General features: G+C 50.4%; 1 protein-coding gene across 1 annotated transcript; it reads right to left on the bottom strand.

Moving 5' to 3' along the window:
• Positions 1-5,896: 5,896 nt before the first annotated feature.
• Positions 5,897-15,007, bottom strand: LOC142082386 (5-hydroxytryptamine receptor 7-like). Its single transcript, XM_075150507.1, has 2 exons — positions 14,445-15,007; positions 5,897-7,028 (listed from the first exon to the last, which is right to left on the bottom strand). Exons 1-2 carry the CDS (start codon positions 14,951-14,953, stop codon positions 6,257-6,259), a joined length of 1,281 nt encoding a protein of 426 aa, XP_075006608.1. The 5' UTR covers positions 14,954-15,007; the 3' UTR covers positions 5,897-6,256.
• Between the last annotated feature and the right edge of the window lie 8,258 nt (positions 15,008-23,265).

The raw sequence follows: 23,265 nt of genomic DNA, 5'->3' as shown, positions 1-23,265 counted from the left end.
ACCCTGATCAAATTGACACCACCTATGAGCTGTTTTTTACACCCTGGGGTCAGCTGCTTTTATGGGACCTCTTGGGTCCACATGCTCCACCATAGAACTACAAGACCCTTCCTGGGGTTATTTTTCCACAGGAGATGCTGCTTTTTCCCCCTTTTTTTAGAAGTGATACCCTTGTCACGGGGAAGCAGATATCTCAAATAGGAAATGTGAAAACAACCCAGATGGGAGTTTTTGTGTGTTGTAAACAGGTGCCCACCTGGATGACCAAGGGGCCAAGTGCAAGGTTCACCAGGTTGTATTAATACAACCAAAGAGAGCTGAACAAAACTGTCTATTTGCAAGATATATTCAGCTCTTCACAGAATAAGGCATTTGTACAACATCATCTTTCAACTCCCACTTTCTTCTTGATTTCTTCTGAAATTGTATGTTCTATGTGAAAGATCTTGTAGTCATTAAAAGAAAGTGGAACTGTCTGAGCAGAGCAGAGTTTGCTTCCTTCCCTGCGTGCCAGTGCTGAGAAGGGCTGGAAATAGCCACCCGTTGCCTTAATTACGTGCCACAAAATGACTTTATAGCAGTGCCTTGCCCAGTCATTTGGTGTTATTGGGGTTTTGCTTAAGCTCTATCTCGGAGCGATGTACAAGATGGAGAAAAGGAATAGAGTCAGGCAACTGAAGATCTTGCATGGTGAATATGAAATGTGTCCAGATTAAAATGGCAATAAAACAAACAAAGGAAAACCATTTCTTGCATAAAAACACAGGTGGAAAGTGTCACGTGGCTGACTTTCAGTTTTATTAGATATGCAACTTAAATGCTACTAGAAGGTTCAAAATAGAAGGAGCTTTTTCACATGGCAGGTAGGAGATCTGTAGATTGTCTTGCCAAAAAATATGCATGATAAATATTTACATGGGTTTGAGATTTTTTAGACAAATCATCCAATTCATAGAATACTGAAGTTGGAAGGGAAAGCTGGAGGTCTCTGGACCGATGTTGTGCTCAAAGCAAAGACAGCTTCAGAGCTAGCTCAGGTTGCTCGAGGCCTGATCCAGCTGAAGTTTGAATACCTCCAAAGAAGATTCCCCCACCTCTCTGTGTGGATCTACCTCCATCTTTACTCTAATCCTCCTCAAGGCAATGGCTGGCCACCATTAGCCCTCCCCTTCGCCTTCTGCTTGCCATGCTCAGCAGTGCCCTGGGCACCAGGTCCTGCTCTGCTAGGTGCCCCAGCCTGGGCTGTTACATGTGGTTATCTGGTCCCAGATGCAAGATTTGGCATTTGTCTGTGGAAAAGCAAGGGGTTACACTGAGGCTTGCACAGAAACCATGTCTAAGCAGGGAATTTCCAGAACTAAAAATGGTTGGATACTTTGAAAGCAGTGAAGGGTGGGAAAGCATATGATCCAGACTGTCCTTGTTCTAATATTCTTCCCAAGGCATCTCCTTATGTCTACTGTCGGAGAAGGACTCATGGGCTGGATAGACTTTTTATTTCAAAAAGAAGAACATGGTAGCGGTCTACAAAACTGTAACTGGCCTGGAGAGAGTCAATAGGGATGATCACTCATTCTCCTTCCTAATGCAAGGACTAGCCAGAGCCTAATGAGCTCAGCAGATGGCAGGTTCGAAATGAGTGAAAGGAGATAGTTCTTTACCCGAAAAATAATTAAATTGTGGAACTCATTGCCTCAGGATGGCAAACTAGGAAAAACATAAACAGGTTAGAAGAAAAGCACCCGTTGGAGGTTATTAAATACTGCAAGAGTTTGGCTGGCTCAGCAAGTTGCCGAACCTTTTATTGCTGGGACAAGGAAGGATGCGCTAGACATATCACAAAAGATTTGCTGGTTTTTAGCCTATCTTTGTAAGAATCTGCCACTGGTCTCTGCTCGAGGTAGGATCCTGGGCTAGATCACCTTCCAGTTGGACGTGGTGCAGCTGTTTTAATCTTACATTGTCAACGGGAGATGGTAGAGATGGCTGGACCCGAGTGGAGGTGAAGAACGTGGTGGGTTTGCTGAGCTGTCTCTTAAAATCACCAATGCTCGTCTTTCTCAGCCAAACCCACCCATAAAGTGCTGACTTGAGAGCGCGGGGAGGTTTCACACTCTTTGGGAAGAGACACGCAGGCTCTTACCGCCTTGGGCTTTTCGTTACATCTCTAGCTGATCTCCCCTAGCTTTGCTCAACGTCGTTATCAAAAAACTTCCAAACCCCATCTGGGGGGGCCATAGGGGTTTGTCAAAACTGTCTTTTCTCCCCAGATCGCTTCTGCCTGTGTTTCTGTATGTATTTCCCCTGCACGTGGAGTGGAATAAAAAGCTGACTTGAGACCTACTCGTTTTATGCCTGAATTACTTCGATTTTCTCTGCCCGAGGCTCCTCATTCTTTTCCACTCCGTTGCTGCTAGTCTGCTGGGACTCTCTCATTGCCCGCGGAAGTTTCTCTTGTCCTCCTAAATTGATACTTTTCTCCATGAGCTCAGATTTTTGCCTAAACATGGACTCTTACAGGGCTAATTTATCTGAAATCTTACATAGTTTGGTTAGGCACACGCCTGCGCGCTACAATCAGTTTCAAAATGGCTCAGATTTATTTTAAGACTTTTTTTTTTTTTTTTTTTGCAGATGCCAAATGCATTGATTCCTGTCTGATTAAAAAAAAAAACAACCCACAGAGTATTTTCAGCATGATTTAGCGGCTCATCTACAAGGATTTGACTGGCTTAACTAAATGGTTGGTGCTCACTCGTGCGTGGAAAAGGCCTTGGTGTCTTTCAATGCACATTATTTAAGTTAAATAACCTAAACACAATTTAATCTTGGACAGTTAAAAAACAAGAGTTTTGTCTCACAACTTGAGACAATAACTACTGGAAAAATTGTGCAAACTATCTCATTATTTTTTGAGCAAAATTTTTTTTTCAGTGAAGCTATTATGTTTAAACCTTTTCGTATGCAAACTTTTGGAATTGTTTCTGGCAACAAGGCTTTTCTTTTAACACAACTACAGCTTGAAAAGAAAATATAAGGAAAAAAAGAAAAAGATGAGCAGATAAGGCTTGAGTGAAACAAAGCATTCAATTCCAAGTCAAAGAAAACATTGATTTTTAAGACAAAGGACCCATTTTGCTTGATTCCTTGCTTAGAAGAAGTTTGGGTTTTGGATCATCCAGAATCATATTCTTTCCCCTACTCTTTTGCTTCTGGAAGAACCATCAAACCAGAAAAAACAGTATTCATATGACTTCATTTAAAAGGCTTGAACACTGTTTCTTGGCTGTTCTGCAGAACACTTCTAAGCAGTGCTAGAAATACCATCAGAATAGGGATGTTAAGTGGAATTAAACAAGATTATGAATTTTGAAGGTGGTTTAAGAACCTGTAATACAGCAAGTAAGTAAATCCATACCACTATGACCTGAGGCATATAAATATACCACAGCAGAACAAGCCAGACCCTATTGTTATGTGCTGAATATGAAATGGGCTGTCTCGGGGCTTTCACATCCCGACGAGGCAGTCTGAATTAGCCGCTGGTTAGTTTTACTCCAGACAGCTCTGTCAAAAGGGCACTGGTAGCTCCACGGCAGGGAAGGAGCTGGGGGAGCCCAGGGAGGAAATCGGACCCTGCAGCAACTTCATGTCCCCGTGGCAGGCCAGAGGCAGCGACCAGCTGCTGCTAAAATGTTGTGACAGAGGAGACAATGGCCCAAAGTGTTTTCTGGGAGGAAAGGGGTTGGTTTTGACAAGCAGGTCCTGAGATGGGCAATCAGACCTTGCCCTAGAGATGTGGTGCGTGGGGACCTGTTGTATGGGCTTGGAAGCAGAGACATCACGAGAAGTTGCAACCAAGCTAGGGAAGGGTGATGAGGAGCAAGTGCACCAAGGTGAACATACACCATCAAGGGAAAATAGAGAGGTTGTGGCAAGGTTTAGCACCAGTTCACGCAGCAGCAGTGTGAAAGCAAGAGACTGAGGGTGCGCTCATGCCTTCTCCTGCCTCGTTGTGTCAGTGGAGTCTCTGGTTTGCAGGATACAGGACCACAGGGCATCTCAGGGACACCATTCAAGTTTCCCTGGGCAATCGCATCCGTCTTTGGCAGAATGGTGGAGGACAGGGCCTCACTGCTGGCACGCACACTGGGCAGTTCAGCGAGGCTGGATTTTGTGTTGGTCCTGGACAGGAATATATGGCTGTAGAGATGCACAGCAGCTTCTGAGCGGTAGGGGCTAGGAACGGAATGTGGCTGCAAGGTCAGGCTGCAAGACGTGCGATGCTCTGCCTTCAGCAGACAGCATGGTCCTGTCACAGGGGGCTCAGGCAGCCTTGCACAAACCTACCACCAGCATACAAGCCATGGGAGATAGATGGAAAGCTGTTAACCACCTTAGCAGAATCACTTGCTGCTCTACAAACACCTCCTGGGTAGGATAGCAGGTGAAAAGGGCTCCAGCTAAACCTTTGTGTTCCCTCTTGACTACGTTCTCCTTCAAATCTCTTTACTGTCTGATCTTTAAGCATTTCCCACTGGAGACCCATACGACAGCTACAACAAGCTCCCCTGCACCTATGTGCAATTCTGGCTCCAGCTCTGAGGACGTGAGCTGGGAGAACAACTAGACATGTTGCTATTCCAGTGCCCAACCTCCCTCGGTCCCCTGGGACATTCCCAATGGACTTGAGCCAGTTTCCCTGCTGTGAATCTCCAGTCTAAACTGGAGACCTTGTTGGACATCTCTAGAAAAAACAAGGGTAAAAAGAAACAGGATAGAAATGTCTATTAAAAAGAGGGAAAGTGAGAGCACGAAAGATTTCACAGGAAAAACCTTGATTACTAAGCCAAACCATGCCAGCAGTCAGCCAAGACATCCAACAGCCAACTTGGCTATGCATGGAAGCATCATACTGCATGATGTTGCGAGAGATGGGACTACCACCACTCGTACACTCTTGCTTGATAAAGAAAATCTGTAGCGGAGGGAGGGCTAGAAACCCCCTTCCCGAGCCTCTGAACACTCTGGCTTTGACAAGAAAACCCAGACAGGAGACGTGCAAACAACTGAGCCCATGGAGCAGACATCATCGACAAACGGGCAAGGGTTTGTGGGGCTGCAAAGCAAGGTTGATGCAAGAAGGTCGGTCAAGAGCAAAGAGGACTGCAGGAAGACAAGTCCCACTAGCACATAAAAGTAAAGAGACACTTTAAAGTCAAAGTGAGCAAAAAATCTACACCAAAATAAGGAAACCAAAGGGTTTGTTTGTTTGTTTGTTTTAAAAAAAAAGGATACATCACTTAGTGTATTTTTTCAAGCTTGCTGGACATCATACTGAAGGACTGTAAAGCTGATATAGAAATTATACACTTTTTTCTGTTGTCGACCAAAGCGTGCTTTTATGGAGTCAATTAGCCACAAATTATGAACACACATCACTTGTCTGAGAATGAATTACAGTACAACCCAAGAAACATAACTGTCTTTGCTCACTGGTCATTGCCCTGATGAGGAGGCCGTTGGTCTTTCCTACGTCAACCATAAAGGAAACTTGGTGTTCATTTGCGTTTCGTTCTGCAGGCGTGCCTCTTTCACGTGATGCAGTGCTACAGTGTGAGGGGTCATTGGTGTTACTGCTCTGACATGCAAACCTGGACATGAGCTCAGTGTGTAAAATGCAGTTACATCGGTGGAAAGAGTTCGTATAAGCTGGGATGGCATGAGTGCTTGGATCTACCATGGAGCCTATAGCTGCTGTCATATTCGATAGAGAAGTGCAGCCAACGTCATCTTTACATAATATATTGTGTGCCCTCCTCAGACCTTAGAGCCCTTTTTGAAGGTCGACAGCCACAGTCTTACCAAGGTTTTAGGTTTCTTTTTTTTTTTGTTTGGTTGGAAGGGTTGCTTTTCCTTTTTTTTTTTTAACAGATGGGGAAACTGAGGCACAGAAAGGTGGTGTGACTTGCCCACAATTGGTGGTAGACCTTGAACCCCCCCAGTCTTGCTCATGGCTGCTCAGCTCCCACCTGGGACATGGTGAGAAGGAAGGGCTGCCCACTTGTTCCCGAGGTGAGGAGAACCGCAGCTCCTCCCGGAGTGAGGGGAAGGAGTGTCACTCTCAGCAGCGATGTCTGGCAGGGGAACGATGGCACGCATGGTTTCTGCCAGCCCCGAGAGGCAAGAGAAGCAAGGAACCTGAAATGGAGAGGCAGGAGTTCGTTGGTCAGGCACTGAGCGAGAGGACGCGTCTCTACAGGATGCATTCGTGCCTCTCTGTGGCTTTCAGGGCCTCGTGCATGCTGGCGGCGGAGAGCCTCCTGTTGATGTTCCTGTACCTGCACCTCAGGAGGTTCCAGAAAGTAGTCCTCAAGTCTCGGTTAAAGAAAGCGTAAATCAAGGGGTTGATGAGGGAGTTGGTGTATCCCAGCCAGAGCAGAGTCCTCTCCAGCCGCAGGGGCATGCAACTGCAGTGGATGCCGCAGATGAAAGGCCGAGCTGTTGACATCAGGAAGAATGGAAGCCAGCAAAATGTGAACGCCCCCACGATAATGCCGAGGGTCCTGGCTGCTTTCTGCTCCCGTTTGAAGATGGAAATATTCTTTCGGTCTTGCCAGAGCAGTTTGGAGAGCGTGGCACATTCCTCCACCGCTTTGGTACGCTTGGAGCTGTGGTGGCCCCGGCTGGAGGCCTCTAGGCAGTAGACGCCCTCCTCTTCGTAGTGCTTGGGGAAGTTCATGAAGCGGTGCTTCTCGGCGCTGACCTTGGCAGCTTTATAGATCCGGCTGTACATGACGAGCATGACCGCCATGGGGATGTAGAAGGCAACCCCCGTGGAGTAGACTGTGTACCCAAAGTCCTGGCTGATGAGACAGACTCTTTCCACGGTGACGTTCTTGGCCCAGCCAAAAAGAGGAGGAAGGGTGATGGAGGCAGACAGGAGCCAAACGATGAAGACCATCTTGGCCATCAGCTTCCCATTTTGTCTCACGGGGTACGTCAATGGCCGAGTGATCCCCAGATACCTGGAAAAGGGAAGAGTTGCAAAGGGTGAGGAGGGTTGCAAGGTGTGAACACTGTTTTCATTCCTAAGCAGCTGTTCATGCTCAGCCCCATGAGAATTTTGGCCCTGGGGAATAAAAATGCTTTAAAAAGCTTCGTTTTCCACCAGAACTAGTTCATACAGAGAACATGCGACATTCCAGCCACAGCAGGTAACTCACTCCTGTCGCCCTCCCAGGGAAACACCCAAGGGTGGGATGGGTGATCCACAGAGTAATATTTGCACCAGGATACGTCAGGATTGACTCCAAATGAAATGAATAGACTCATACCAGTCTTTTATGGTTTTTGTTTAATGGGAAGTGGGATGGACAACACCTTTCTCTTATTTGTCCAGGCAACTTGGGAACTTGGGGAAGAAATACGACCTGCAGCTGAGCTGCCCCTGCGGCAGCGTGCGAGCAAGGAGCAATCTTGCCTTTGGGCAGGCTTAAGGATGTGTCCGGATGGGCACAGAAAGCAGAGCTGGTGATCGGGTGATGGACTGCGGTGCAAGACCGACAGTTGTTGATTCACACCTGCTTTCTTTCACACCTTCGCATCTTGCAGCACTGGCACCCGTGGGAGACACCACTGTCAGCAGCACATCTCCTCTCCAGCTAGCCTGCAATATTAGGACAAACCTACATGTTCCTGCAACATCTACTGGAGAAGACCTCTAGAAACCAAGACAGGAGCGAGTGCCAGCTGCAAACAGCTGGATAAGTCTGCTCCCTTGCATGGCCCATAGCTCCTGAAGCGATGCTGTCCAGCCCTCCCTGGGGAATAAAACGAGAGGCGCTCCGAGTAGGAGATCCCAAAAGCATGTGGTGACCCATGGATTCACAAATCCTGATGCCTGGAGGTAGGAGTTACCTTCTTAGCTTGACTGAAAGGAGCTGGAGACTGCAACACCCATCAGCTCCTGATTAGACTACAGGGTGTAATTTTGAACCATCCCCAGCCTTGATTGAGAGGGTTCGTGTGACTAAGGAATCGCGTCAACTGTTTAGTTGGTAAATTGCAAGTGTAAACTAATGAATCAGTAGGGAGTTGGCCACTGTCAGCCAACGTTCCCACTGAAAAACATCTGCCTGCTATCCAGTCTCAATCCTGTCCAGCAAAAACCTCCAGCTGTCAAATGGATTTCTTATACGTTACAGCTTTTTTGATTCAAACCTGCCTGTTCTCAGGATTTTGGAGGCATTTTTAGGCAGGATCACATCACCTTTTAATTGTCTTGGATAAACAGTGTCAGTCCAAAGGGGCAGTGAGAACAGCAGCTGTATGGGTACTTTTTGCTGAAAGCTGTTCAAGGGAAGAACGGGCTTTTCTGCCAAAAAGAACATTTCTGCAGAGAATTTTGCCTCTGTTGTATGATTATTTTTTTTCCCAACAATCAGTCTCATTGTAAGCGTTAGGAGATTTTTCTTCCCTGATTATCTTCCTTTTCCAGATCCTCCCCCAAGATTGGAAGAAGATGGAAATAAAAAAAAAATCCAATTCCTTCTCCCTTCCTCACTGCTAAATAAATTCAAAGCCTTCTCCCCTGACTCCTCAATAAAATGAATTTAAATTCATTCACTGCATTATTCTTTTCCTGTTTTCCTCTGTATTTTCTTCAGCTGGCGTTACTCGCAAAACCCAACCAAACTCTCCAGGACCACCTATGCTGCTTGGTGGTTGGACTCGATGATCTTAGGGGTCTTTTCCAGGACCACCTATGCTGCTTGTTGGTTGGACTCCATGATCTTAGGGGTCTTTTCCAGGACCACCTATGCTGCTTGGTGGTTGGACTCCATGATCTTAGGGGTCTTTTCCAACCTTAATGATTCTGTGATTCTATGATTGAACGCCCAGCAGTGGTACAGGCTGAAGGACGACATTCACGGATGCAAAGGCAACGCAACCTCTTGGGATGGGAAAGGGTTTTTGACCCCACGGGGGCCCTGTCTATGAAGGAGAAGACCTGGTGAGATGGAGATGGACAACAGGGCTGGTTTTGGTGCTGTTCTTCCAAAACACACCACCTCCTCCTTCCCACCTGGGCTGAGCACAGTGAGTAGTGATGAGCCTGGCTGGAAGATCAGGACTCAGAGAGATGGGTGGGAGCAGGCTGGAGGGATGCTGCCAAATATCCCTCCTGCTGTAGGAAGGGGCTATGGAGGGAAAGCAGACTTGATGTCCCCTAGGCTGGAAGAAAACCATACCCTGCTGTTGCATCTCCCAGTTCAGCACCCAAAAATCACTCCTCTGTATATGCAAGCCGAGAACTTTGCAAACTAATATATGCTGTGTTGTGTGATATCCTTTATTATGCTATTACTGGGTTTTCTTTAGAAGCCGACCCACTCGGGATTTGCTAAACTTCAAGGAATTTACATGCTAGCCAAGAAAATGCACAGTGACAAGATTTAAAAAGCAGGCAAAGCTGACACATTTCATCTGCAGGTGCCTTGTGCAGTCGCTGTTGGAGGAAATGGGGCCGTTTTGAGGTCTTTGCTTATAATTTTGATGAGAGCGGGAAGACCTCAAAATAGGCCAGCGTTTACAGCAGCGCGGGAGGCGAGATTTGCACAGACATGCAATGAAATTCAAATCGAATTCTCTTGCTTTAATTTTTTTTTTTTTTTTTTTTTTTGCGCGTGTGTCTTGTTGTTAATCAAGTTTAGTGGTAATCAGGTAACAAAAGCCAGTTTCCAGAGCAGCGATTTACCGGCGGTTTGTGCGGCTTTGCAGAACCCCCGCCGTGCAGAACCGATGGTGTAGCCACTTGTTCTTTGTGCAATAAACTCTTTCCACGTCCTCGCTCCCACGGATGCCTGGGCACCCTGAGCCCTGGCCGCAGGGTGGGAGACCTGCCCCAGGCTGGACTCCACCATCAACCCCATGGATGAGTGAATTCAGCGCATTTATTCTACGTTCAATGGTAATAATTGACTCCTTATGTCAGGGATTAAAAAATAAAGAAAAACAAAACCTCTCCAAGGTGCCCCTATCTCCATTTTGCAGCTGGCAAACTGCGAAAGGATGAACCTTTGCTCACGCAGGCTGAACCCAAATGAGCCCAGAACTGGGGTTTCCCGGACTCCACTGATTTACCACAATCCCATGCCTCCTCTGGGACAAATTCAAGCTCCGTACCTGGCTTCCAGGCTGATGCCATGCCTGTCCCATCCTGCTGAATGAGAAGACCCCTCCAGGTAGAGGATGCACAGGGCAGCTGGAGGCTGCAGCTACCTGTGGCATCATTTGCCCATGCCCTAAGCCAGGGCTGGTGGGAGCATCCCAGGGATGCATTCCAGCTCGCTGGAGATACAGTGCAGGGACCTACCCTGGGACATGTTCAGATGAAGGACACGGTAAAGGCAATCCAGCAAAATGCTGTGCAGATTTCATCCCATCGACTCTTTTGGGAGGCATCCTTTTTACTGAGGACGGTGCCAATTTGGAGCATATAATCCGATTTTGAGTAGAAAATACTTGCCAGGGAGATGGAAGAGCCCCAGCGGGGCTGCCTGGGAAATGGATGGAGACTTTTTCCTCCACTAGGAAAACCTGAAGTGATATGTGGGGTTTGGGGAGCTTCTTTTATCAGCTACTTGGCATTTTTACGGAGAGTTTCATCAAAAGCTGAACAGCCAAAAAGATTTTTTTGTTGTTGTCTTGTTTTTGGTTTGTGGCAATAAAGAATCTATAACATTGGCAGGCTTTTATCTAAGGAAAATTTAAGAGAAAGACTCATGTTTCTAGCATTTTTCTTTTTTGATTTAAAAGAAAATCAATCAAACCCCCCTTCAGACAAGATTAGTTCTACCAGCTTCAGTCAAGAGGCTTTTAGAAAGCGCTCTGCATTAATAATCAATAATAGCAACCTACATTTTAATAGTACTCGTCATCTTGGGCAAACCAAGCATCTTTTATATCTAAGCTAACCAAAATATGCAGATGCTTCAGCCATCAATAAAAACGCAACCTCCCCTTGGGCAGAAACAGGCACCTGCCTAACAGTGCTGATCAAGTTGGCATTCAGGACAGAACTAGAGGAGATATTTATGTTTCCAAGAATATGGAAATATATGTTGTTCCTCTTCTTTCTTGCAGGGCAGGAGGAACAGCTTGCCATCGTCACTGGTGGAAATTTTAGTTAACGCCTCACTGAGATGAACAACTATTTCATCTCTTTTGGAGCAGGTGTTTCAGGCTCTCTGCAAACTCAGCTATCCTCTTGCTTTAGCTTTGTGGTCGGCTTTGCTTTGTATCAGCATAGAAGCTGAAAAAGTGTGGGTTTGGAGATGTTTCCATCAGGAGCTAAACAAAAAATCCTGCCCATGTCAAGGCTGGGGGGAGGTGGCGATCCAGGTGTGGTCCTGGATCTGTGCTTTCCCTCAATCCACTTCATCAACTGCCTTTTGGGAGCAACAAGGATGATGGGTTGACGTGGAGCAATGATGACTTACAGGATGCTCAAGATACGGCCACGGGGCAATCCACACAGCCCACAGCCTGACCCTGGGGGTCCTCAGGGCACAAAGCAGCAGGACAGTGCCCCAGTCACCTGCTCCTCCTTCGTGCATCAGAGGACATCCCAATCATTCCTCTTCCCTCCTCAAGCCCTGGTACAGACTGAGCCCGCCTGCCCCCATGCACTCGCAGCATGGTGGGCACGGCCAGGAGGACTCTTCACCCCCTTCCCTCTGCCCTCCCAGTCCTCCTTCCACTCAAATTACTCTTTGCTCTTTTTCTCTTTTCCCTGGCTCAAAATGCATCTCGGGCAATTGCCCTCTCACCACTCAACTTCTTCATCAGACGTTTGGTGGGCAGGGATGAAGGTCTGGGAGCAAACGGTGATGCTGCAGCCCAGCCGAGCTCCCAGCACAGCACGGTCCCTGTGAAAACGCACCCGAAGAACAAGTCCATGCCAGAAGACTCAGACCCTGTGGCAGCCTCCTACATCACAGGTTTTTCCTTCATCACCCTGCTGAGGTCTGCAGCACAGAAAGGTCAAGCCGTTGTGTAAAAGCCCCCGGCAACCTCCTCCCTCTGTCATTTCTTTTGCTGCAGCTCCCCTTTTCTCTCCAACATCCAGAAAGGACGGTGGGGGTTTGCTCGACCAGCACCTGGAGATGTTGCAGCAGAGCCTGAGAGCTGCCTGAGATGAGGCGTGGGACCGCGTGCCTGTGGGGTGGGATGGTTTTCCCTCGCCGCAGCTCAGCGCGGGCAGCATGAGTTTTGCAGCCAGGGCCTGACGCTGCCCCGCTCCTGGGCTCCTCGGAGCCCCGCCACGCTCGGCGGGGCGGGCTGGGCAGAGGGGCTCCCCAGGGAGGTGGGGTTTGCTGGAGACAGAAAAAGTGCCTCCAGCATCACCCAGTTAAGAGATCCTCCTTGGCTGTATGACCAGAGGGTGCAACTTAGACCAGCCTTAGGGCTGCTCCCATTTAAGCCGGGGATTACAGTTGCAACTCCTGCCCACCCTGCCTTCCCTACGGCCCTCAGCACCGCCCAGGATTTGGCCTCGGCATGTGTGGATCCCCCCCACGCTTGTGTCCACACCTCTCCAGAAACCTCCTGCCCGGTCCCATTCCAGCGGGGAAAGACGGACCGACGTGAACCCCAGGCACCCGCCTAGACGGCATCCTCGGATTTTGGTCTGCTCCCGGGAGCGGTGGCACCGGGCGGGAGAGACGTGATGAAGAAGTGGAATGAGCTGCAGTGATTTTTGTGCAAGGTCTGTCCTACTGGTGTGCACGTGGGGGGAGCGTTTCGCCAAGGGGTGGGGTGGGGGGGGTGGGATCAGGGAGGGAGGGGAAGGGGAAGGGGAAAGGGAAGGGGAAAGGGAAGGGGAAAGGGAAGGGGAAAGGGAAGGGGAGGGGAAGGGAGGGGGAAGGGAGGGGGAAGGGAGGGGGAAGGGAGGGGGAAGGGAGGGGGAAGGGGAAGGGGAAGGGAGGGGGAAGGGGAAGGGGAAGGGAGGGGGAAGGGGAGGGGGAAGGGGAAGGGAGGGGGAAGAGGGAAGGGGAAGGGGAAGGGGGAGACAGGAGGGGAAAGGAGAAAGGAGAAGAAAGGAGAAAAGGAAAAGGAAAGGAAAGGAGAAAGGAAAAAGGAAAGGAAAGGGGAAAGGAAAAAGGAAAGGAAGGGAAAAGAAATTTTTTAAAGCAAAGCCAATCTGATCAGTGTGTAGCTGCTTCCCTGCTCCTCACTCATCAAGAGGAAGCATTGACGTATCCCATCACTGCATTTATTCTCTTCCCCCTAACAGAGGCAGACTTCTGTCAGCTCTGGATACACCTGCTTTTTTTAGGAACAGGCTTTTTATTAAAACAAAGCAAGTTCAGCAGCAGAGCCGGACCTCGTCGTGTGGCCTGGGACTGATTTTGCTTTCTGACCAGCAGCGCTGAGCTGACCAGGGCCGGGGAGCAAAGGGCAGCTCGCAGGGGAGCAGTCTTCGGAGCAGAAGTTGCTGTTTGCTTGCTGGGGGGCAAAGTCAATCATCAGCAGCAGGATTTTCTCTGTCCTTTCTGCTTTGTCACCCGGTGTCACACCTGGGGAGGGTGGGAGGGTGACCAGGGAGGTCATAGAGCTGAAGGCACCCATCTCCTCGGCTCTCTCCCTTCCCTGAGCTCCTTAACACAAACCAGCCCGGCTCAGCGGTGCCAGCGTAAACCCAAACCAACCCCCCGAGAAAGCCAGCGCACGCGTCAGATCTGGATCCGGCCCACCGACTCGTCAGCGCAATGTACCTAATGACGCAGGCTGCTATAATTAGACCCATGGGGGTGCTGACTTGCCCGAGTCTGGCCAGTTTGCCAGACAGGCTTAGCCTTTCCCTCCTGATCCCAGGTGTGGGAGTTGAAGCCAGCAAATCCTCACAAATGCATGCACTGGGCTAAACCAGGGATTATGGGGACTCGGGATGGGGTGGGGGGGCTTGCCGACATCCTTAGCGAAGGCACAAGTCCAGGCAGCAGCAGAGCATCCCATAGGACTAGGCTCCGGAAGCTCCATAACCTGGATTTTCCAAACGCATGTGGGTTTCTTGTTTTGTTTTGTTGAATAATTTTATGGTCCAGCCTCCTTCCATGGAGAAGGCCAGGTCACGGGTCTATCCTCTAGGATCTCTTCCTCAAGCCAAGGAAGAACAATGTGAAGCAGCTGCCTAGAGGGGGAGGACTAAGCAAGTAACTTAGAGAAGTTACTTGAGAAAGCACCTTAAGCCCAGCTCCTCCAAAAAACCTGAGGTACCTAATTCATACAGAAAGCCCTCAGCAACCCTGTGCACCTGGAAAACACATGCAGAAGCATTGATCCAACCGGAACCATGATTCTGGTGGCCCTCAACCTCCAGAAACTCCCTCATATTTAAGCCCACCTGAATACATGGCAGGTGCTTTGTCTTCCCTTACCTGTCCACGCTGATGATGCACAAGGTCATGATGGAGGCGGTGCAACACATAACATCCATGGCGATAAACACATTGCAAAAAACCTTGCCAAAGAGCCATTCTCCCCCCACCAGGTCTGTGATGGTCACAAAGGGCATGACAGCGAAGGCCACCGACAGGTCGGCGGCTGCGAGGGACACCACCAGGTAGTTGGAGGGCTGCCGGAGCTTCTTGACGATGCACACGGAGATGATGACCAGACCGTTGCCGGCGATGGTCATGAGGATGATGATGGAGAGCACCACTCCAATGACAATCTTCTCGGTGTCCCCATAGAGCAGGATCTCCTCGCCGCAGTCCGTCGCGTTGGTGAGGTTGGAGGACGACAGGTCTGGCTCAGCTGGGACGGAGGGTTCCTCAGTCATGAATGGATTCGGGAGCGATTTCTGAGCCGGGTGCTGCTGTTCTGCGTTCTCCACAAAGAGAAGATGGTGCTCCAGAAACCGCCTGGGGCTGGCCCTTAGCAACATGCTCTGAGCTCACCGCAGCGGGCAATGGCACGAGTTCTCTCCCAGCAATGACACCTCCAGTGACAAACCAGAACATTTTATCACAAACAGGCTAAGAAAATAAAATACTCTCCCCCCCCCAACCCCATCTCTTGCCTCCCAAAGCTGCGGCTGCATCTCACGTGCTCAGCAAGAAGCCGCTTCCCAAGTCTGCTTGAAGACACACGGTTTGCTGGAGGATGCTTGGAGAAAGCTCGTCTCCACTTTTAAAGGAGCACAAGCTGCCCGGTCCGCCTACAACGGCTGCCTGATCATCTGCGTGCTTTTCCAGAAGGACAGATAACGGCAGCCGATCGTTACTGCCCATGTTATTATGTGTTACTGCCGAGTGCTGCTGGGCTTGCACTTCTCTTGTGCATCCGTGCATTTAAATCCCCTGCAGCTACATGCATATTCCTGCATGTGGGTATAGAAGAGCATGCGATAACACAAGTAACAGCCACAAACGTGTGCACACACGTCGTCGGCTCTATCTCCCGCATGCGTTAACACATAAACTTCAAAGCTGTGACCGTAAGCCCATGCACACGGCATGTAATGGCAACACGCGACCGTACGTACCCACAGGAGCACGGTGCGGAGCTGCAGCTCGCAGCGGGAGCATATCCATGGCATGCAGCACCCCCAGGGTACCACGCACCGTCAGGGCATCCCAGCCTGTGCCCAGAGCCGTGAGCATCACCAACACACACATAGCAGAGAGACACGGAGAGCAGCTACCGCGCTCCCACCCCCCGGGTATTCACCCCCGTAAGTATTTCCCAGCCATAAACAGGGAAACTTTAGGGCAGGGCTCCCCCGCTATGCGGGGCTCCAAACATCATGCACAACCTGCAGCCTTTTCTTTTCATTTCAAAGCCCCTTTTCCCCCTTGAAGAGAGTTTTGTTTAAATCAAAGCAGGATTGCAACCCCCTCCTCCCCTTTGCAGCCCCTCCACCTCCCCCAGGCTGGGGTGATGGGGGTCCCGGAGTTACCTGTATCGAGGGGGTGAGACATCCTCCAAGCGAGCCCCTGCGAGCTCCGGGCAAGGCGAGAAAGCAAAGAGCCACCCCCGGAGCATCCTTCTCCCCTCCCCGCCTCGCCGGTCCCTCCTACCGCCCTCCCCTCGCCTCTCCCCGGGCAGGGACCCAGGTGGTCCCTGGCTCCCTCCGAGCCCCAGGGAGAAGCAAAGCCCAGGGAGATGGGGGTCCAGGCTGGGTCCTGCGCCCACGCCAGCCCTGCAGAGATGGGTGGGGGGAGAGCGGGCGAGGACCTCGAGGGAAAGGCTGGAAGTTGAGAAGATGCTTTTGAACGCGGTCGTGCAGCCCAGCGAGGCAGGCGCAGGAGGAGCAGCCTGGAACCCAGCAAGCGGGGTACAGAATGGGGGTACAGAGAAAAAGGCTCTTTCCAGAGCACCCTTCCCCATTTTTTTTTTTTTTATTTTATTTTACAGGAGAGGGTTTCTTTCCCTGCTCCATGCATTTTTTTCACACCCCCCCCGGCTTGTAGGAGGTCCCATATTCATTCAGCTCTGCACTAAAAAGCAGCAAACCGCCAGGGAGAGGCAGATCCCTAAAGATGAGCTTTTCCCTTATCTTAGTAAAATCGAAACAGAGAGAATAAACCAGGCAAGAGCACGCAGAGGACCACATCCATTTCCCTCTTCGCCAAATGTTTCACGGGCGTTTTGGTGCTGGGATTGCTCCGGCGCTTCAACCCAGGGCATCAGACAGCTGCTCCCCGCTCCTCCCGGGGCAAAAGAAGCGGAGCAGAGTCATCTCCTGAATTGGTTGCTCCTAAAAGCAGTTCCCCCGGGAGCTCAGCCCGTCCGCTGCCTCCCCGGGCAGGTTTGACAGTGTGGGGCTTCTCTCCTTGCACAGGCCCCATCCTGCACCCCTCGGGGCGATGGGTGTCCAGCCAGGAGAGGTGCAGGCAGACGGCTTCAAGAGCTGTTTGGAGGTTTGGAAAGCGTTTCCCCCTGCCCTGCCCCGTGTTAAGCACTTTGGGAAGGAGATGGGCACCTCCATCCCTGGTGCCACCAGCTCCATCACCCATCCCAGGGCTGTGCAAACACCCCGGCACCCTCCAGCCCTCCCGGGGACAGCGCGGAGGGCTGATTATGGAAAAAAAACACCTTTAAATCTCTGAGATGCAGAGCACTGCGTTACCTTGGGTCAAAGTCGGTACCAAGCCTAAGAGATTTTTGGGACAGATGTTCCCTGCAAGGAAAGCTCCGGCGAGCTAGAACAGGGCTGTTAAGGCTGTACTTAACTCTAGGGTTTCTCCTGTGCTGCTCAAGCATCACAGCGTGCGTGGGAGGCTGGCTAAAATAGCTTCCTCGCCAGGGTAGGGTGTGCTGAAGCTCTGGCTTTCTTGTTCTTTGCATTACGTGTGGGTTTTTTTTCAGCCCCTTCGGAGCGACGACATGCCGAGACGGGATGGGGCTGGTAAATACAACCTGCAAAGCCCAGTCCCTGCCTGACCTGGAGAGCAAGGGCTGCTTCAGCCTGGACTCACCAATATTGAGTGGAAAAAGACACCCTCTATTTCCAAAGAGAAAGGGGGGATCTGCAGAACTGCCTGCCGCAGGACCAAAGGATTCTGAAGTCTCCAAACAAATTCACCCAAGAATAAAACCATTCCCTAAGGACCAGCTGTTACATGCCAAGCCAGTCTGGCGCCAGATGTCCGGAGAGTTTAAGGAAAACTATCTGCGCACGAGCTGCAAACTCCTGCTCTGCTTTCCACCTCTGGGACCGGGGCTTGGCAGGAAGGATACGGGGTGGGGAACGGGCAGGAGGGGTTTTTCCAGCTTCCCTGGAGGTTGCCTTTGGGAGAGCAGCGCAGCGAGCGGCTCCTGTGCATTAGCAAGGAGAGACAGGGAGGGATATATTTTTTTTTTTCCCTCTCGACGCACCGCTGGGAAGCAGCCGGCTTACGCCCAGCGGTCACGTTCGTGTCCTGGCAAAGGAAGGAGAGAAGATGCTTATAAAGGTGATGAACTTCATGGTCCCTTTGCTCTGGTCAACCCCTTACACAACTTATAGCACAGCCCCAAAATCCTGCAAGAGCTTCAGGGAGCAGAATTAACCTCCGTCTCTCCCATCCCAGCACCATTTCTGTAGGATACAACCTATATCCTCTCCCTTCCGAAACCCCTGCAGGTCTGGGGACTCCAAAGGAGGGGTTTCCCCGCCTCTTTCTAGGGGGAATGAGCTGCTCTGATGATTTAGGGAGCAGCAAAATCCATGGAAAACCAAGAGCAGCGAGCCACCGGCCAGCTCATGGGACACGCAGTGAGCGGCTGGAGGGCACGGTCTCTGCATTGGCTGGTTTTTGGAGGACAGAAGGGAAAGTGCCAATTTTTGTGTGAAGGAAGGATTAAAAATAATAATAATAATTCTTATTCTCCCTAAAATTTTTAGTGCAACATTTCTCCAGCTGGAGGCCATGATGACCTTGTTAAGACACTTGCTCCTGGGGCACACTGGGAAGCACTAATTGCATTTAATGGCAATTAGGGGAGGAAATGGCCAGTGCTCCTTGGCTGCTAACCGTAGCTTTCTCTCTTTGACTGAGAAGACAGCACAGATTTGGAGGAGCAGGGATGTTGCTGGAGCAAGACGGATGAACCCCAAAGAAAGTTGTCCTTGCAAAATAAAGCTGAGAAGTTGAAGATCCAAAATAGCCAAAGTTTTCCCCCTGCATCTTCAGGCAGACAAGAGATGAACAAAGTCCTCCCACAGTGTCATGAAGGCAGTGCCCAGATATGTTCTTCCATCTTCATGTACAAATGACCATTAAAGTGGCTATTTTGTTAACTATTAATTGTTAATATTACACCCTATTAACTCTAATGGCAAAGTAATAGGCATAGTTATTAATATGCAAATTCTGAGAAATTTCATTAACTCCAAGGACCTCAATCTCTCAATGTTTTTCACGGCTAGTGTCCCAAAGCAATCTTCCCCGTATCGCACGTGTTGACATTTCTCCCTCCGAGCAGGTTGCCCAGATGGATAAAATTAATCACTTGAGGTTATCAGCTTTCAAGCAGCATCGCTAAGGACTGCTCTTGCCTCCAGAGAAGTTCCTGATGAACTCATCTGGGGTATCTAAACCCCCTCTGATTTGGAAACAGAGGGGCTTAACCCACTTTCACAGCAGGATGGCCAATAACCCGACCACGTGCAGATACCGTGGTGCTTCTCCAGTGGTTGTAGTCAGGAATGGTGATGCCTGAGGCATTTCAAGGACCCAAAATGCTCAGGGCATCACCTCCTCTCCATGGACATGTGTTCTGCTTTCCCTGCAAGGCTTCCCACTCACAAAGACAGCCCCATCTCCTCCTGATGAACACTGAAGCCCAGCTCCCCAGAGGTGTTCACCCAGCAAACACCATCTCAGTGTGGTGGGATCGTGGTACCCAAGAGACAGTTGGGTCTCCCAGACAGGGACCCTCCAGACTCGGGGACCAGCCCAGGGTGGCCGGTCTCAGCCCCTCAGTGCCTGCTGGAACAGGGCTGGCAGGGGTCTGTGGCAAATGAACTGGAGCTTGGGGGGAAACCGAGGCATTTGAAAGGCCCAAGAAGGCAGCGAAGTATTTGAACTTTCAAACCATACGTGTCCTTTAAAAATCAAGCCACAATTTTAAGGTGTTTGAAGAAGAGTCCCTAAATAAGACATGACAGCTTTGAAATGAAATGGACCAGGACAAGATCTCCTCTCTGTCCCTCTTCCAAGGCACGAAACCCTCAGCCCATCTGAGCACCCCTGCATCCTCCCATCTCTTTGGTTTCCCTCTGCACCACATCAGCAACATGGGGCATTGCCTCCTTGCAGAAACCCATCCTCTGGCAAGGAGGCAAATAGGGGCACAGAGAGGGGACGCTGCTCAAAGTGCCCTGTGGGGACCAGGGGACCGGTCCCGTAGCGGTGACATCGATAGCCAAAGGATTTCAGCAAGGGGATCCAAGCGGCAAAGGGCTTTCTGCTTACAATCCTTTCCTCATGAAGGGAAAAGCCAATGCAGAATTGATAAGTTAATGATCTACCTGCGACTTAAAACTCCCAGAGTTGGGTCTTTGGTTTGTTTTTTCTTACTGGATCTCCCCAAAATAGGAAAAAAACAAAAACCACTTTTCACCTATTTATAAAGGCACCCCATGCATTTTGCTGTTCGAGCAGATGGGGAGCAATCAGGAACCTCGTGAGAAAACACCATCCGCAGGAGACATCCAAATAGCTCATCTCAAGAAGTCGCCTTCGCTGAAGAGAAGCGGGTGTTAACGCTGCCAGACACCGCCACGCTCCCTCTGCTGGAGTCTGCACAGACAGCAAGTGGCTTTTAGTGTTTAAATCCCCCACGATTTGCAAATTTGGGTTATCTGGGAGGGCTCTCAAAGAATTATCTCTGTGCCCCATCGCAGCTAAAGCCAGGGCAAGCCACCAGCACCAGTGCCTCATCCTGATGTCCTGCAAAGGTGGGACTGCCTTGGGTGAGGATGGGGATGAGCTGGAGGAACATTTGGTGCAGGATGAGGATAAGGTGGAAGAAGAGGAGCCCCCAACAGCAAACTTTTGGCCTGCAGCCCCTCCTGTCCACCCTGAAGCTGTCTATGGCAGGTGCTAACGGGATTTCTAGGGGGGGCTGATGAAGCTAGCAGAGAAAAATCAAAAAGTCTGAAATAAGCGAGGAAAGGGTGAAAAATGAGTGATTTAGCTGAAGTTTCCAACACAAACCCTTTCAGCCCTGCAGCTCTAGCTTGCAGCTGTAGTCACCCATTTGCCAGACTTGTATTGGCGAGTCGGCATCATGAGCGCTTATTATTTATTCAAAGTGATGGACGTGCAGCATTTCCACCTACTGCTGTCCCATCCACCATCTCCAAGGGTTTGGGTAGGGCCTGATTTTAAGTCTATGCAGTGAGGTAGGCGCTGATTTAGGTTTTTGGGCTCAGGTAAAGAGAACTGGCCTCCCCAGTGTGTGGTGCTGGTGTTACAACTCCAGATCATCCAAATTCAAGAGGGAGAGAAGCGGGTGATGCAGAGCAAGCGCTCCTGGCCAAACCTTTTCTAAAATCCAGCAGGATACGGTCCTCTGGAGAGCAGCGAGAAGGTTGCTTCAGGACATCATGGCAAACTTAGAGCTGGAAACGTGAGCTGTGCCTACAGAGAGGCAAGCTCGCAGCCCTCCGGCTCGCTCCTGGTTTCTCTGCACGCTTAGAGCAAACCACCGAAGAAAAACCTTGGTGCAGGCTTCTCCGGTCCATGGCTTTGGGCACGAGTGCTGCACGAAGGCAGATGCTTTCTGCTCCGGATTCGGGGCCAGCTAAGCTTGCATCAAGCCGTGTACCCACCAGCTCCCCGTTTTGAGCCCAGCGTTCACCATGCTCACTGCCGATGCAACCAGGAGAGCATCGCGGAGAGCATTTGGAGGTTGCAGGTGGGTTGGGGTGATGGAGTAAATATTGCAGGTTTGGAAATGAAACCCCTCCTTGTCTTCTTTTGTCTGTCCCCTAGATGGCACCTGCTTTCAGCAGATTAAATCCCTGATGAAAACCAGCAGGTTTTGGTGCCTGGGAAGGCTCAGGGCTGCAAACTGCTTGCCAGAAAACAAACAAACAAAAAACCCACCCAAAACATTAAAAAAAAAAAGCTACAATTAATGGCTTTTTTAGCTTCTACACCAAGATCTTGAGGTACCCGACCCCTCGCTGGCTGCAGCGTTTCTGCTGCTTTCTCTTCTGCTCCATCTCTGGGTCCTCAATCCCCCCAAAATGCAGAGGACGGGGACTACCGGGCCCTTTCCCACCAGCTTTGCTGCAGTAGCAGATGCACATCGGGGACCAGCGATGGACCCTGTCAGACCTGGATCACTCCGTGAAGATATTTCAGTCCTTCATAGGGCTGGGAAGCGCAGACAGGGGAGGAATATGCCAACTCCCGTTCCAGTTTAAATCAAAGCAGGCCATTGAGAAGGGAAACAGGACTGAAAAACTCGTGTCAGTTTGAGGAAAGCCCAGATACAGCCACCCTAAATAATCCCTTTTTCTACGCCCTCCGTACCAAGACATGGTACAGGGCAAAACCGCAGATCGCATCCCTGGGGCCTGGCTCCTCTTTCAACAGTTTATCCATGTAATTTTTGGCCAATAGATATTTAAACCCTTCCCGCAAAGCTCCTGGCAGTGCATCGCGTGTGCGTCCTGATGGGGAAGGAAGGACGTTGCGGGGGGAAACACGTCCCCGTCTGACCCTTTCCTTCCCAAGCTCAGCTCTGCACCAAAGGCAGCTGACATTTAAACCGACTATTATTTGACATCTGCTTTGAATGGGGACACTTTACACCTCACAGGGTTACGGCCTTGCCAGCTTGCCAGCAGTCGCAGGCAGATGTCCATCAGCTAGAACTCCATGCAGCGCCATCCAGGTGACAACCATGGCCTGCCCACCCCCTCTCTGCTCCCATCCCAAGGGGCTCGCCGCATCCCCATGTGTTTATGGTCCTGGTGTAGCACTGAGCCCTTCATTACACCTCACTTCAGCCCAAAGGTGCCGTACAGCTTTCCAAGGCTACTCCTGGGCACCAAGCAGGGGCTGTCCTGGGGAAAGACCCTGATGGACTGGAGAAAGCTGCCACAGAAAGACCATGGACACAGGTGACCCCACGACTCCCAGGAGGCATTCTTTGATGGGTGCACAACCACTTCTTACCCATTTTGTGTCCATTCTTGGGGCCTCCAGCCTGTCCAGGAGGAATCCATCTCGGGTAGGAGCACACCCTCGCTCTCCAGTCATCTTGCAAGAGGATCCCCAGGCGTTCAGGACAATCAACTCACATAGGCAGTCCTTCATCACAGACCAAGACCTCAAAAGGGAGAGACATTTGCCACATATCCCACTCCCCCGCCACCCCGAGCTGCTTCTTGCTGCCAAGACCTTAGTCCTTGCATCAGTCTCTGTATTTGGCTCCTTTTGGAGGTCCCTTTTTGGACATCGCTGTGTAAGGGGGATGCAATCTACCTGCCTGAAGGCAACAGAGCTGTGAAAGCATTGGAAGAGGCCGCCTAGGGAAGTGGTGGAGTCACCACCCCTGGTGGTATTTAAAAGACGTGTAGACGTGGTGCGTAGGGACATGGTTTAGTGGTGGATGTGGCAGTGCTACCTTAACAGACAGACTTGATGACCTTAAAGGTCTTTTCCAACCCAAATGCTTCTATGATTTTATGAAAGGGCTCATGAGCCTCCCCAGACCCTGCTCCCGCTTCACCCTTCTGCAGAAGAGGGTGGC

Source organism: Calonectris borealis, chromosome 4, assembly GCF_964195595.1.
Source record: "Calonectris borealis chromosome 4, bCalBor7.hap1.2, whole genome shotgun sequence".
Taxonomy (NCBI): domain Eukaryota; kingdom Metazoa; phylum Chordata; class Aves; order Procellariiformes; family Procellariidae; genus Calonectris; species Calonectris borealis.
The sequence above is the reverse complement of the archived record's forward strand: the minus strand, read 5'-3'. Positions and strand labels throughout refer to the sequence as shown.

Coding starts and splice junctions, on each gene's coding strand:
- LOC142082386 (XM_075150507.1), bottom strand. CDS start 14,953: ATGTTGCTAAGGGCCAGCCCCAGGCGGTTTCTGGAGCACCATCTTCTC. Junction 7,029..14,444: donor TGCATCATCAGCGTGGACAG/GTAAGGGAAGAC, acceptor TCCCTTTTCCAG/GTATCTGGGGATCACTCGGC.